General features: G+C 32.7%; 2 protein-coding genes across 2 annotated transcripts; both read left to right on the top strand.

Annotated features, from left to right (window-relative positions):
• The first annotated feature begins 2,292 nt into the window (after window positions 1–2,292).
• On the top strand, window positions 2,293–3,425 carry LOC126724250 (germin-like protein subfamily 1 member 7). Its single transcript, XM_050428760.1, has 2 exons — window positions 2,293–2,485; window positions 2,749–3,425. Exons 1-2 carry the CDS (start codon window positions 2,359–2,361, stop codon window positions 3,282–3,284), a joined length of 663 nt encoding a protein of 220 aa, XP_050284717.1. The 5' UTR covers window positions 2,293–2,358; the 3' UTR covers window positions 3,285–3,425.
• Window positions 3,426–8,334: 4,909 nt separating this feature from the next.
• On the top strand, window positions 8,335–9,525 carry LOC126724240 (germin-like protein subfamily 1 member 7). The gene is made up of 2 exons (XM_050428748.1): window positions 8,335–8,547; window positions 8,855–9,525. The coding sequence occupies exons 1-2, from the start codon at window positions 8,421–8,423 to the stop codon at window positions 9,388–9,390; spliced, it is 663 nt and encodes a 220-aa protein (XP_050284705.1). The 5' UTR covers window positions 8,335–8,420; the 3' UTR covers window positions 9,391–9,525.
• The last annotated feature ends 5,232 nt before the right edge of the window (window positions 9,526–14,757 follow it).

Genomic DNA, 14,757 nt, shown 5'->3' with positions numbered 1-14,757 from the left:
GCCTCGTTTTAGTGTTGCTCATATTGCAGTTTGTGTAAATCTCTTGTGAGATCTAAAAGAGCTTTCCTTTACACAAACTTAGGGTTTTTAAGGAGAAGATTTATCTACACCTTGATGATCAACTCGGTTGTTGCCATTGAAGCGTGAAGAAAACACAAGCGAGTGTGCTTGTATCTGGTGGTGAATCCAAGAAAGAAGGAGTCCGTGAATTCGGAGCTCGCATGTGGTCGTGTCAGTAAGTTCTACTGGTTGGTAGCAATAAGAAGCCGAGCGTGAGGGCTTGTAAGTCTTATTGTATGAACTTCGATTCTTTCAAGATAGTGGATTCAAGTTTACCTTGAGGATAGCTAGGTCAAATAATCCCCAGGTTTTTACTGGTTCGGTTTCTTGGGTGATCATATCTTGTGTTATTTATCTTTCTGCTGCTTTGCATGATATGATCTTTGTTATTGTGATAACCTAGATTTGTTAAATTGGACTAAGTAACAACTTGGCTAATTACCTAAGTTAAATCAATTGTGTTTTAAGGGGTCTAAAAACCATCATGAACAATCCAATCGGCGACTTCAAGTACCAACTTAAAGATTCTTCTGAACAAGTTGACTATGTAGGCTTTGTGGCTTCAAACTTGATATGCACTATTGCAACAACACATCACAAAAAAACTAAATTTGCAATTCTTGATCGACTGACTACTCTAAGGCTTTCATTTGAGCTTGTCTCAATTGATCAAAAAGATATCAAGCTTGGTGTCGAGATTCTAGAAATTTCTTTTCCTACAACTAATTTTGGGTCTCTATCTTGGAATTAAAATAAAAAAAAAAAAAAAAAAAAAAAAACACCTCATAACTGTACAAGATTCAAAGCTTCGTTCATAGTTTGCCAACAGTCAATCTATTGATCCTAACAAGATTTAAGTTTCTAACTATGTCAATTAAAGTTCCAAACTTATAGAGCATTTTTTTTTCTTCAATTTGAATCCCCTTGTCCATCCCTGTTATTCTAGATAGTAATAGAGTAGTAAAAAATTGAAAATTGTTGAAAATTTTTTTTTTTTTTTTAATCAATTTTGATATTCTAGCAATCATATTCTCCCTTTAAATGAAGATTTTCTCAATCTAAACAAAGCGTTTTCTCTCTGTTCAATGATAGAAAAAAAAAATCGATTTATAACAAAGCCTCAGGTGAAACACTGAAACATAGAGTTTAACTTTATAAATTATAATCAATAGTTTTGTGCTTTTATATGTTCTGTTATTGCTCAGAATTTCAAAAATGAATAACGGAGATTGAATTTGGCCCCTTAAATTGAAACAATTAAAAACTTTTGGTCTTTAATTGAATAAATTAAAAACTTTTGGTCTTTAATTGATTAAATTAAAAACTTTAGATCTAAAATGAAACATGGTAAATTCTGTAAGATTAAATACACTCATCAATTTTTATCTAATTTTCCTTTTTTTATTTATTTTGTATATACTACACTAATTGTTTAATTGAATCGAAAGCTACTTAAAAAAAAGGTTGAAAGTTTGAACAAATCATTATGAAAAAGCATTATATACTTCATGTTTCTAGCACACATGATAATGTGATACTAATGGTACGTTTGGACTGAGGTGGAGGAAAGAGAAGTAGAACTAGCTAAAAATTAGTGTATTATTGACCAATTCTAAACAACAATTTCAACAAGCATTTCGATGTAAGAATTTTTACCATGCATGAATTGTAACAAATATGAGTTAACTACGGTCTTGACCAAACATTCTTAAGAAATACATATCATATGAGTCAAAAAAAAAAAATTTATATCATAGATAGAACGCCATAGCATGAAGTGAGAACAGCTAAAAGAGACCGACAAGAATAATGTACCACATGCCTCGGTAGTCAGATGCCTCCGAAGTTATTGGTTCTAGAAAACCAATAAGATTATTTCAACCCAAGTATATATACTTAATTATATGGGTCACACCGTTGACTATATCTTAAACATTCCCTAATGAGGATAAAGTCAAGATATATGCATGGGTAATGGGTGCTTCAATTATTTCAACGTAAGGATAATTTGTGCAACACGAAAACTGCACAATGGTATTGAAATGGTCCAATTTGATTGCTTTTCTAATGTGTACAGACTAGTAGTGGTAGAATAGTTCATCCATTACACAAGAAATTGAGAATGGTTGAAGAATTACCAAGTCTTATATGCTCCATTTGTGAAAAACAAAGACCATTTCACTGACTCATACCTATAAATAGACATATCCCCATATGCTATATTCCCATCCCTCACCCAAGCAGGAATACACAGAGTACTAGTTATACTATAAGATAGAGATAACATAATCTCAAAAAATGATGAAAGGTGTTCCTTACCTTGTTACTGTGGCCATTTTAGCTTTGGCATTTTCTCTTGCTTCTGCTTATGACCCTAGTCCTTTGCAAGACTTTTGTGTCGCAATTAACAACACCGATTCTGCTGGTATGTACATGCTCTCTTCGTTTTTTTTTTTTTTGGATGAACTGCAAATCTACATGCCCGCTAATTATTAGCTGTATGTAGTAGTGTTACTATCACCTACGTTTTTTTGAAATCGTTTTAATGAAGTTCTACACATTGATGAAATTATTATCATCACCTACATTATATCATCTAAATTAGATTTTTTTCCCTACATGACATGTTATTGTCAATTGTTACAGAACTGTCTTCTTTGCGACAATAACAAAGCTTTCTTTGTGTAGTATTTGTGAATGGAAAATTTTGCAAGGACCCAGCATATGTCACAGCAAACGATTTTTTCTTTCCCGGACTCAATATTCCTGGTAACACAGCTGCAAATAAACTTGGATCAAGTGTCAATCTTGTGAACGTTGATAAATTACCAGGTCTCAACACTCTTGGCATATCTTTGGCTCGTCTCGACTTTGCCCCATATGGCCTGAATCCTCCTCACATTCACCCACGTGGCACTGAGCTTTTGGTAGTCATGGAGGGTACTCTCTTGGTTGGATTTGTCACATCCAACCCAAACAAACTCTTTACCAAAGTTCTAAACAAGGGAGATGTGTTTGTATTCCCGATTGGTCTCATTCACTTCCAATTCAACATAGGACAAACCAATGTTGTTGCAATTGCCGGTCTCAGCAGTCAAAATCCTGGGTTGATCACCATAGCAAATGCTGTCTTTGGATCTAATCCTCCAATCAACACTGATGTTCTTACTAAGGCCTTCCAGTTGGACAAGAATGTTGTTGATTATCTTCAAAAACAATTCTAATCAAACTGCAATTGGTAAAATTATTTGTAATAGGAATGATGACCATTACAAAGTAGAGTTTGAATAAAGTTTACCTTGATTCCTTATATGTAATTTCATAAAAATAATTAGTATCAAATAAAATTGTCTTATGATTCTTAATTTATTTATTATTTTTTATTTTAACGTGTCATGGTGTCCAAGTAAATGCTGAGGAATTAGCATTACTAAATCTTGAATATACATTGGATCCACAACTATTAAAATCACAAGCACCTATTAAAACTAACAAAAATTGTATTAATAGCTACTTAAAAAAAATAAAAATAAAAAAGGCAAAAACACTATTTTGGTCCTTACGTTTTGGGGTCACAGTCAATTTAGTCCCTATATTTTTGTAGCAGTCGATTTGGTCCCTATTATTTTCAACACTTGTGATCAATTTAGTCTTTGCCGTTATCTCGCTAACGAAATATGCTTACATGGCAAACGGATTGTACACTTGACACACTTAAGTTTACGTGGCAAATAAAATAATACTAAAAAAATTTATATCAAATTTAAATAATGCCATGTCACCATTTAAATTAAAAAAAAAATTAATTTCTTAATTTTAAAGGAGAAAAGAAAGGAAAATTTGAACAAAAAGGAAAAATCATATTCCATTAAAAAAAATCACAAAAAAAAAAATAAATAAAGAATAGAAGAACCTGAACCCAGAAAAATTAATTTCTTAATTTAAAATTAAAATTAGAATTGAAGATTTGAGGTTAGAAAGTATCAACTTTATTGGGTTTGCTGGTAACTCATAGCTTCTTGGATTGACTTTGCTTACTGTTGTGATTGAAAAAATAAGAAGGAAAAAAGCAAAATTATCCAAAAAGGAAATCCGAAGAAACGGTAAAAATCGAAGAGAGCACAAGTCAAATAGCTCAAGTGGGTCCTCAAATTTCGGTGGAAATGGTTGATTTTCAAAAAGAAATATTTGCAATCGATGAAAGAAGTAAGATTTTAAGCAAAACCAAAGCAAGACAACCTAAATCAAAACAAAATACCTACAGCATGTAGCAAAGTGATGCATCTTTGACATACTGAGTTTATTTGCTTAACTTTGTGGACCTATGCTTTCCCGTCTCATAAATTAACAACAACAAAAAGGTAAGGTTTAATCAATTTGATGGACGGAGGGATTCAAAACATTTCATCAAATGGTTTTCTTCTTCCTAGTTTATGGTTCAATTTGGTGAGCTAGCTTCCAAGGTAAAGGTGTTGTTTTGCTCTAAGTGGGTATGGGTGAATCAAAAGAGAAAAGAGACGGAGAGAGAGAGAGAGAGAGAGAGAGAGAGAGAGAGAGAGAGAGAGAGAGAGAGAGAGAGAGAGAGAGAGAGAGAGAGAGAGAGAGAGAGAGAGAGAGAGAGAGAGAGAACATGTTCTTACAAAGATGATGATTGGTGAATATGATTTTTGTGTTTTGGTGTTGGTGTGTTTGGTTGCTACAAAAATGCTAGAAAAGTTGGGAACATTTTTACAAAATTTTTTCTTTCTTTAAAATTGAAAATTTAATTAATTAAAATTAATTTTAAAATTTTTAAAATTTAATTAATTCATTTTTACAATCCTTTTGCCATGTAGGCATATTTCGTTAGTGAGATAATGACAAGGACTAAATTGACTGCAAGTTAAAAATAACAGGAACCAAATTGACTACTATAAAAATATGGGACTAAATTGATTGTGACCCCAAAATATAGGGACCAAAATAGTGTTTTCACTTAAAAAAAAGTTGAAAGTTCAACAATTCATTGCGAAAATGCGTTATATCTTTCACGTTTCTACCCTGCATGATCAGTATGTGACAGTAATGGAGAAACAATTGTGCCTAAATTTAAGCTTTATTGATAGTTGAATACTCAGGAAAAACACTTTTTTTTTTTTTTTTTGGAGAAACAAACAAACACATATAAGATAGAGGGTTTGAAGTACTTCTAACACAAAGATACATATGAAATGAACTTACTGTTAAGTTCTATATGTGTATATGATAATTGGTAAACATGTGACCACAAACTTTTCTATGTATAGATCATAATGTCTACAAGATGGATTAATCAATGCTCAAGAAATTGCCAAGATAGTGTACAAGAACATGAAACCGCAAATTCAAGGAATCAAAATATGGCAGTTTCGATTAATTGAAGCTGTTATTCGGCCAATTGAAACTCGATTCTACAAATTTTGTTTTTCAGTCCATTAAGCCAAGTAAGTGATTAGGTTTTCAATCCAGTTTCAATTAATACTTAAGGGAAACCCTATGTTTTCAAGACTTGGAGAGCCACTCTTTTGAGATCTGAAGGGTTTTGTGCCTTCTACTATTTTAAGCTTCTACTAGAGATCACACTCACACACTTAGTATTGGTGGAATCAAGTAGCAACCCAAGCTTCAGCAATCAAGTGTACATGAGATCTAAAGCGTGAATTGGAGGTTCATGTTGGAACAGATCTATATCAGAGAAGTCTGTGGGATTCAAAGCTAAGTTTGTTAACTTTATTTAGGTTTACTATGAATTGATTTTTTGACTGTAAATCTCTATCTAATAGTGGATTGTTCTTCTTGGGATTAGTCACCCCAGGTTTATCCTTTGGAAAAAGGTTATTTTATAAGGTTTCCTAGGTCATCATATCTTTTGTTATTTATTTTTTCACTGTGCATGATATATTTGATTATTTCTTTAACTTAAGGCTCGCATAATTAATCTAATTAACAACTTGGAGCTAAAATTGGTTAAACACTTTTTGTTTAGAGGTCTAAATCTAACAATTACCTGTTAAGATAATGGAAAATTTGATATCAATTTGTTGTGTGGACAGTGGAGTTATTTATAGTGGACTCATGCAAAATAGAAATAGAATATATAACCATCTAGAGAAAACAAAGGTATGGAACATTAACTGCATTGACAACTTTTTTTCTAAAAAAAATAAAAAATCAATCGCTACAATAGGGGAGTGGGAGTTTGAACTCTAAACATCTCCGTTGGAAACACTAAGAAATGTGAATTGATCTACAAAACTCCTAGGTACAATATGTATATATATAAAAATTGTTAGCATTTATTCTACATAAACTTGTCTTTTTTATTGTTGAGTTTTTTTTTTAGAGGATTTTTATTGTTGAGTTGACTAATCTAAAAAATTCATGTTTTCCTAAGAGCTCCTAATAAATAAGAAAATAATTATCTTTATTTGAAATGGACCTATTAGGTTATAAATTGACTTCGGTTAATTATTTCAATTATCCAAGTTGATTAATTATTTAAATTTCATGCAAATAATGTGGAGGCAATCAAATCAACCAAACTAAATTAGATGCAATGGAAAATAGATTTGGTCATGATGAGGAAAATCTTTGCAAAAAAAAACCTCACCAAGTGAATTTTAGGTCACCACTCTAAAAAAAATCGACTAATAAAAAAACAAGTGGTTACAACTTACAAGTAAAATGAATCTTACCCCATTAGTCTATCCAAAATACCAACCTATAGTTGAACCTACTGACTTATACCAGTATCAGCTCCAAACCCAACTGGAATTGTTCTTGTAGAGACTTTCCTTTGCATGGATCCTAGTACGTGACTAACAAAACAACAACTTGATTGTTGTTGTTTGATGCAGAGTTCTTCAATATCCAAACTTATTGATCTGGAAGTAGCTTGGTACATAAACCTAACGTGCACAAAAAGTCGCAACAGTTCTTGTAAAGCATGTATCTCAATATGAGTCTCTTTGTCTTTGAAAAAGGCTATAAAATATTGCTTTTATATCCCCTAGAAACCTAGAGCCGAAAACCCGAGAAAAGCCTAGTCATCATGGGACCGAAAACAGATCTAGAATTTTAAAATTAAAGAATCTCGATAGATCGAGATGTATCAAGGTTCATTTAATCTTAATAGATTGAAGGTATCGAGCCAGGTATTGAGATCTTTTGTTTCATCTTTTCTTGTATTGTTTCTTGAGTATTTTTTATGTCTTCAATAATATCACTTGTTACCACTTGTAAAAGTACATCATCATGTTTGTGATGTTCTTGAACACGCTAGAACAAATATCCAAATAGAAGTAAAATGCATTTGGTCAAAAGACATGCCAATTACATAAAATGTGACCCTAACTGGACCAATTGCATGGTTCAATTAAAGGGATATATACATAATATGATGTCATTTAAAATGAATCCATTTCAAGTTTTCGCTTGAATATTATAAATCTAAACTAGTCGTGGTTCCGTGTTATCCATGGAATAATTTCATATAATTATGTTTTTGAATTCATTGTGGTTTATGCCTAACTTGTTTTTTTTTTTTTTCTTTAACAATGTTTTTTTACTTTACTTCTCATGCAAAACTTCAATAAGCGTTTCGATGGAAGAGATAATGCCATGAATTGTAACAAATATCATTTAACTATGAAGTTGACCAAACATTCATAAGAATTACATCATAGAACACCATAGCATGAAATGAGAACAACAAAAAGGGACCGACAAGAGTATATATATCTCATGCCTTGGTAGTCAAATGCCATGATAGTTATTGGTTCTAGAAAACCATTAAATCTAAAAAACAACTAAAACATATTTAATAATTAGTATCCGCCAAATAAGATGAGGTCAATAAGATTAGTTCAACAAAAGCATACTTAATTATATGGGTCACACCGTTGACAATTAAACATTCCCTAATGAGCACAGAGTCAAGAAATATGCATGGGTTCTTCAATTATTTCAATGTTAAATATACTACGAACGTAAGGTTAATTTGTGGTTTGGCCAAAGCAACATGAAAACTGCACAATGGCATTGAAGTGGTCCAATTTGATTGCTTTTCAAATGTGTAAAGAGTTGTAGTGGTTAAAGAATGGTTCAGCCATTATTAAATAAATTTTTTTTTTTTTTTTTTGATAGGCATTAAAATAAGAACTTGAGAACGGTTGAAGTATTACCAAGTTTTATATGCACCGTTTGTGAAAAAATATGACATGTTCACTGACTCCTCTCTATAAGTAGACATATCCCCATATGCTTTGTTCCCATCCCTCACCCAAGCAAGAATACCTAGAGTACTAGTTGTACCATAAGATAGAGATAGCATAACCTCAAATATGATGAAAGGTGTTCCTTACCTTTTTACTGTGGCCATTTTGGCTTTGGCAACCACCCTTGTTTCAGCTTATGACCCTAGTCCTTTGCAAGACTTTTGTGTCGCAGTTAACAACACCGATTCTGCTGGTATGCACATGCTCCCTCCTTTTTTTTTTTTTTTTTTTTTTTTTTTTTTTTTTTTTTAATTTTAACGAACTGCAAATCTACATGCCCGCTCATTATTAGCAGAACGTAGCAGTGTCATAATCACCTACGTTCTTTCGAGATCATTTTCATGAAGTTCAACACATTAATTAAATTATTATCATCACCTACGTTATATCATCTACATTAGACTCTTTTTTTTTTTTTTTTGCCGACAAGACATGCTATTGTCCATTGTTAATTATAGAACTTTCTTATTTATGACAATAACAAACTTTTCTTTGTGTAGTATTTGTGAATGGAAAATTTTGCAAGGACCCAGCAACTGTCACAGCCAACGATTTTTTCTTTCCCGGACTCAATATTCCTGGAAACACAGCTGCAAGTAAACTTGGATCAAGTGTCAATCTTGTGAATGTCAATAAATTACCTGGTCTCAACACTCTAGGCATATCTTTGGCTCGTCTCGACTTTGCCCCAAATGGCCTGAATCCTCCTCACACTCACCCTCGTGGCACTGAGCTTTTGGTAGTCATTGAGGGTACTCTCTTGGTTGGATTTGTCACATCCAACCCAAACAAACTCTTCACCAAAGTTCTAAACAAGGGAGATGTCTTTGTCTTCCCAATTGGTCTCATTCACTTCCAATTCAACATAGGGCAGACCAATGCTGTTGCCTTTGCTGGTCTTAGCAGTCAAAATCCTGGGTTGATCACCATAGCAAACGCGGTCTTTGGATCTAATCCTCCAATCAATCCTGATGTTCTTGCCAAGGCCTTCCAGCTGGACAAGAATGTAGTTGATTATCTTCAGAAACAATTTTAAGTCAACTACATTTTGGAAAAATATTTGTAATAGCAATGATGAACCACTATATAGTTTGAATAAAGTTTACATTGTTTCCCTTGATGTAATTCCATTGAAATAATTATTATCAAATTAAATGATTTGTTATTATTATTATTTTTTCAGTGCAAATCATTGTGTAATAGGAAATGCAAAGCAAGTCATTTTGTAATAGGAAAGGCAAAGCAATCAGTTCATGAATAAATCTTGATTACACCTTGGATCCACAATGTTTGAAACTACTAGCACCTAACTATTAAATATAAAAAGATCTAAATTGTATTTAAAATAGACAGAGAATTTATTTTCGTTTATGCAAATGGGAGGTCAAATTTAATTAGGGCTTAGTAGCATCTACTCTATGTCAAACATTTCTGCATGTAAGATTGAAGCAACATTTTTTGGGTGTTGAAATAACAAATTTATTGAGCTTTTACAACACTATGTATTGATATTGTAACATGGAAAAATTATAAGAGGAAGAAAAGCATAATACTTAAGGGTTTAAATATTGTTAAAGATATATGGTCTATGTGCTTGTAGAACAAACAAACAAATTATGAGTTAGTTTAGGGCTAACTTAGAGTAGTTCTCTAGTATATATAAACCATACTTTTGTTCATTGCAAACACAAGAGTCCAATAGTAAGGATGTAAAGTCCATATTTTTAGGTTGGCAACCACGAACAAATTGTAATCTTTAGAACTTAGTTTTTGTCTAAGTGTTTACTCTAGAAATATTCAGAAACAAGACAAATGAAGTTCTACACAATTGAAGACTCAAGAAAGTAGGAAAAGATAAATGCAGAAATAGTCTCACTTATCTCGACCGATTGAGATTTATGCAGATCTGAATTCTCACTTTCTTTCTCAGCCATTGGATCTAGGGTTTTGATGGATCTTAAGGATATTTAAATACAAATCCTAGAGCACGTTTTTACATATTCAAGAGAAGGGCAGTGCACAAAATTGGAGTTCTTCCAAACCCTTTTGAAGCTACGACTGGAAACCTTGTGCAAATAACAGATCTGGCTATAGAGTAAAGTTGATGCAATCAAATCAACCACAGTTGATGATCTTAACCTTTGAGTGGAGTCTCAAAGTCCCAAACAAGAGTGTTTATGTGCAACAGTTTCACAATAGAAGAGTCCATGGATTTGAAGCTGTGTGTGGTCATGTGAGTAAGTACTACGTGACGTAGCAGTAGATTTAGGGCTAAGTCTATTGTATAAACCTCCATTCTATTAGTGAAATGTTGCCTTGAGGATTGTTTAGGTTAAATTCTCCCTAGGTCTTTTACTTTGAAACCATAGTTTCAAAAGTTTTCCTAGGTCATCATTCTTGGTATTCTTGTGATTTGTGATTGTGTGATGTTTGTTTTAAGTCAAATCTAATTATATATTCAATCACTTTAATTAATTGATTAGAAATCTGATTGAGTCTAACTCAACTGGGGTCTAAAACCCTAACAAAAGAGTTTCTGCTGTGGACATATGAATCAAGTTAAAATCCTGCTTTTGTGCTTTCTTTTCTCTTTTCTCTTTCCTTTCCTTCAAACACTCAACAACTTTTAACTAATATTAGGGATTTTGTTTTTCAAAATAATATTGATTTTCAAACAATTTTGTTAGTTAGCACGTTTTCAAAACTATTTAGGAAACTAACATCTCGAGTGCAATAAACTTGATTTCGGTGTTCTAAATTGAGCACAATGAAGTCGATTTCAACATAGAGCTCAAGCCTATTGGACTCGATTTCATTATTCAAGCAAAACTCAACTCCAACAAAACCCAGGTCCGATCCGATCTGAGCAAAACCTAGGTGAGCTTCGGTGGGGAATGAGAGCATGGGCAGCGTTACATTAAGGCCAGGGGGTTCAAATGAACCCCCTGACCTAGCCCAAACAAAAATTTTATATATAAATTTTTTTAAATTTTTTCATTTTGACCCCGTCAAATAAAAATTTGAACACCCTCATCCTAAATTTTGTTTAATCCTAGTTGAAATAAGCTTGAAGTTAGATTATGATCATCTTAATTTTAATTTCACAATATTTTTACAATAATATGTGGCAAGGTGTAACTGCTTTTTATCTAGACCCACAACTAACAAGATTTTTTTTATCTACCTTTAACAATTGGTTATCGAGATTTTGTTGTGGAAATTTTTTGAAAGTATTGTGTCGGTTCCAAAAATTTTGCTCATTCATTAAATATATATATATATATATATATATTCTTTCTAGGATTCTAGCTTACTTTGCAGTTGACAATGAAATGAAGTTGTTTTTCCTTGCATTTTTCTCCTTCATTAACAAAAAAATTACATCACTGTTATAACTAACAAATCTGTATCCATATCTGTAATTTTTTCCTCATTCTTTCTATCTTTGTTTCTCCCATCTATTTTTTTTCTAAGTTTTTCTATCCTCAATTCCAAGAGAGTGACTATGTCTATGTGTATGGTTAAGAAGTCATCCACTTCAAAAGCAAAAACTTATATGAGTTACTATTTTTTTCTTAGTTCACATTTACTCCTAGTCCTACTCCTATGTGTGTTACTAGTCTTCTCCTTCTTTATCATATATTTTTATATAATTGATATTAAATATAAATATAACAAGTTATTATTAATTTGACAAAAATGTATGATTAGTAATTTAATTATATTAGTTTATGTATTCTATAGTTGTTGTCTTACCTATTTTATAATGGTTTTAGACTATTGTATAATATAGTTGTATTGTATACTAAATTGTATTTAGAATATTATTTTAGATTATTGTATACAATATGGAAGTTATATCTATAGAAAAAAAAGATTAATCATTTAACTTTTTTACTTGCCCCTCATGACAAATGACAAATTCTTAGCTCTGTCATTACTGAACCCTCTAGAAAAAATCCTAGAGCCGCCATTGAATGAGAGATATGGAACAAGACAAAGTGAGAGAGAACCATCAATCCGATCCAATCAACTCCAAAAACTCCGATCCGATCTGATCCGATCCAAGCAACTCCAGCAAAACCTGTGCGATCTGATCTGAGCAAAACCCCAGGTGGGTCTTGGGTTTGTTAATTTTGTTGTTTCTCTATGGTTGTTGTGTTTGATTGTTGGAGAAGAAGAGTTTTTGGAAATGGGTTGTGTTTGAATGTTTGAGAAGAAGATTGTTTAATTGTTTGATTGTTTCTCTTTGTTGTTTTCGTTTTTGTTGTGAGTATTGAAATTGAGTTTGAACGGCTCGATTTCAATTTGATGGAAAATGAGTCTGATGGACTCAAGTTTGGTATTCCAAAATTGAGTTTATCACACTCAAGATGTTAGTTTCCTAAATAGTTTTGAAAATGTGCTAATGAAATTGTTTGAAAATCAGTGTTATTTTGGGAAAAAAAAAAAAAAAAAACCCTGATATTAGAGCCAACGAGCCAACGAGTTCATCACTACAGGCATCGCCAACAACTTTGGCACCGGTTGAAATGTTCACCTCAGCAAGCGATAATGTGTCATACACCTACACCGCACAGCTATTCTGCTTCATTGGCTGTACGTGCTAGCAAAACAAAGCAAGATGAGAACACGAGAGCTTGTGCTGCATTTGAAGTGGAACCTGCATATTTGAATACCCAAATACGTGTCACTCATGACATTCTCACTTGCAGGAATTGAACCCTGTGCCTTTGTATCTATAGTTATTGATCAGCTAGTCAAGTAAACAAGTTGATGTGAATCATAGGGGTTGCAAAACACACGGGTTGTTAAACAAAGTGCCACACACATTACACATAAGTGAACGAAGACTCCATCGATAGGTCAAGTCTCATACAAGCAAATTGTTTAGAAACAAAAGAAAAAAACGAAAAACCATATGGCATCACATGTTGATTTATAGTTGACACCGGATCCTATATTAGGCCCGTGCAAAAAATACCCATGACCCGCCTACCTGCCCATATGTATAGATATACTTCGTCATGTTTCTTTTTATTTTAAGTCATTCTTATAAAATAAAAATGCAGTGTTTCCTTTCTTTCTTTCTCTTTTTTTTTTAAAGAATTTTATTTGAGTGAGCAAACAATTATCCAATTTTATTGAAATAATTTCATTTAGTCAACTGAATTTGCCAACCCATCCAACCCACTCAACTTGTTGAGTTGAAACCATTAAGATTTTTAACCAATTTGTCGAATTTATAGATTGATGGGTTGGTAGAGAATTAGAATTTTCCCGATAGGCTATTGGCGGGTTGGTTAAAAATATTGTCCTCCACCTGCATGCCCAACCCGACCTGTGGACACTCCTATCCTATATTTTGCCACAACAGCAACTAGACCTCAATCAGTTCAACCCATTACGTTGCAATTTATTGTATTATTTATGTGTATTATTTAAACATGTCATATGACTAATTAAAAAAAGTCATGTGATTAAAATTACACATAGATAATCTCTTTAATCACCACATGGACCTCACATGCGCGAGATGCTATGGGATGGCACACATGAATGTGATATAGATAAAACCTTAGTCCTCACTAAGCCCACTTTTTTAGCATATCAATGGTGACTTACAATTGTTTATAAAAATAAAAAATAAATGATCTAACTCCTTAGAACAATGTGGGACTCAAAAAATACTATCTACCAAACACTTCTCTTAAACATCGTAAATGTGAGAGCTTTGTGTATTAAGTACGTTATTAATTTAATTTATTGTAAGAAAGATCTGCATTTGTTTTTTGACATGTGAAATTTTTAGGTTCTAAGGATTTAGGATCTAAATGTTTTAGAACTTCAATATGTAATGTTAGAAAACCATGATCAAAACTTAGAGTCTAGATTTAGGCTGCACAAAGTATGTTTTGTGAAGTTGGAATCGAGTAATTGCAGAAAATTACTATTCACTTTCTACAAGGCTCGATCGATCGAAGCTCATGCAGAATGTTTTTCTACAGAATTTTCCAACTCTGCCCAAGCCCATATGACGTGTAGGGTTTTATGTTTTACCTTAAGTATAAAAGGAAAAACCCTAGTCACGTTCTCAGGTTGTTGTTTATGCTGTGTATGAATCTCTTGTGAGATCTAGAGGTGTTTACTTTCATACACACTTAGGGTTATCAAGATCAAGATTGATGTCGAGAGCTTGGTGATTGCTTCAGTTGCTGCACAAAGAGCTTAAAGAAAAACACATGTGGGGGTACTTGAGGTTGCTGTGAATCCAAGAAAAAAGTAGTTCGTGGATTCGGAGCTGTCACGTGGTCATGGTAGTAAGTTTTCTACTCGAGGTAGCAATAGCATGTTAGTGGTCTAAGTCACTATTGTAAAACTTTAATTCTTTCATAGTAGATCT

The sequence above is a fragment of the Quercus robur genome, chromosome 1 (genome assembly GCF_932294415.1).
Source record: "Quercus robur chromosome 1, dhQueRobu3.1, whole genome shotgun sequence".
Classification (NCBI taxonomy): Eukaryota; Viridiplantae; Streptophyta; class Magnoliopsida; order Fagales; family Fagaceae; genus Quercus; species Quercus robur.
Note: the sequence above shows the minus strand (reverse complement) of the source record. Positions and strands in the feature narration are given on the sequence as shown.

Coding starts and splice junctions, on each gene's coding strand:
- LOC126724250 (XM_050428760.1), top strand. CDS start 2,359: ATGATGAAAGGTGTTCCTTACCTTGTTACTGTGGCCATTTTAGCTTTG. Junction 2,486..2,748: donor TAACAACACCGATTCTGCTG/GTATGTACATGC, acceptor TTCTTTGTGTAG/TATTTGTGAATGGAAAATTT.
- LOC126724240 (XM_050428748.1), top strand. CDS start 8,421: ATGATGAAAGGTGTTCCTTACCTTTTTACTGTGGCCATTTTGGCTTTG. Junction 8,548..8,854: donor TAACAACACCGATTCTGCTG/GTATGCACATGC, acceptor TTCTTTGTGTAG/TATTTGTGAATGGAAAATTT.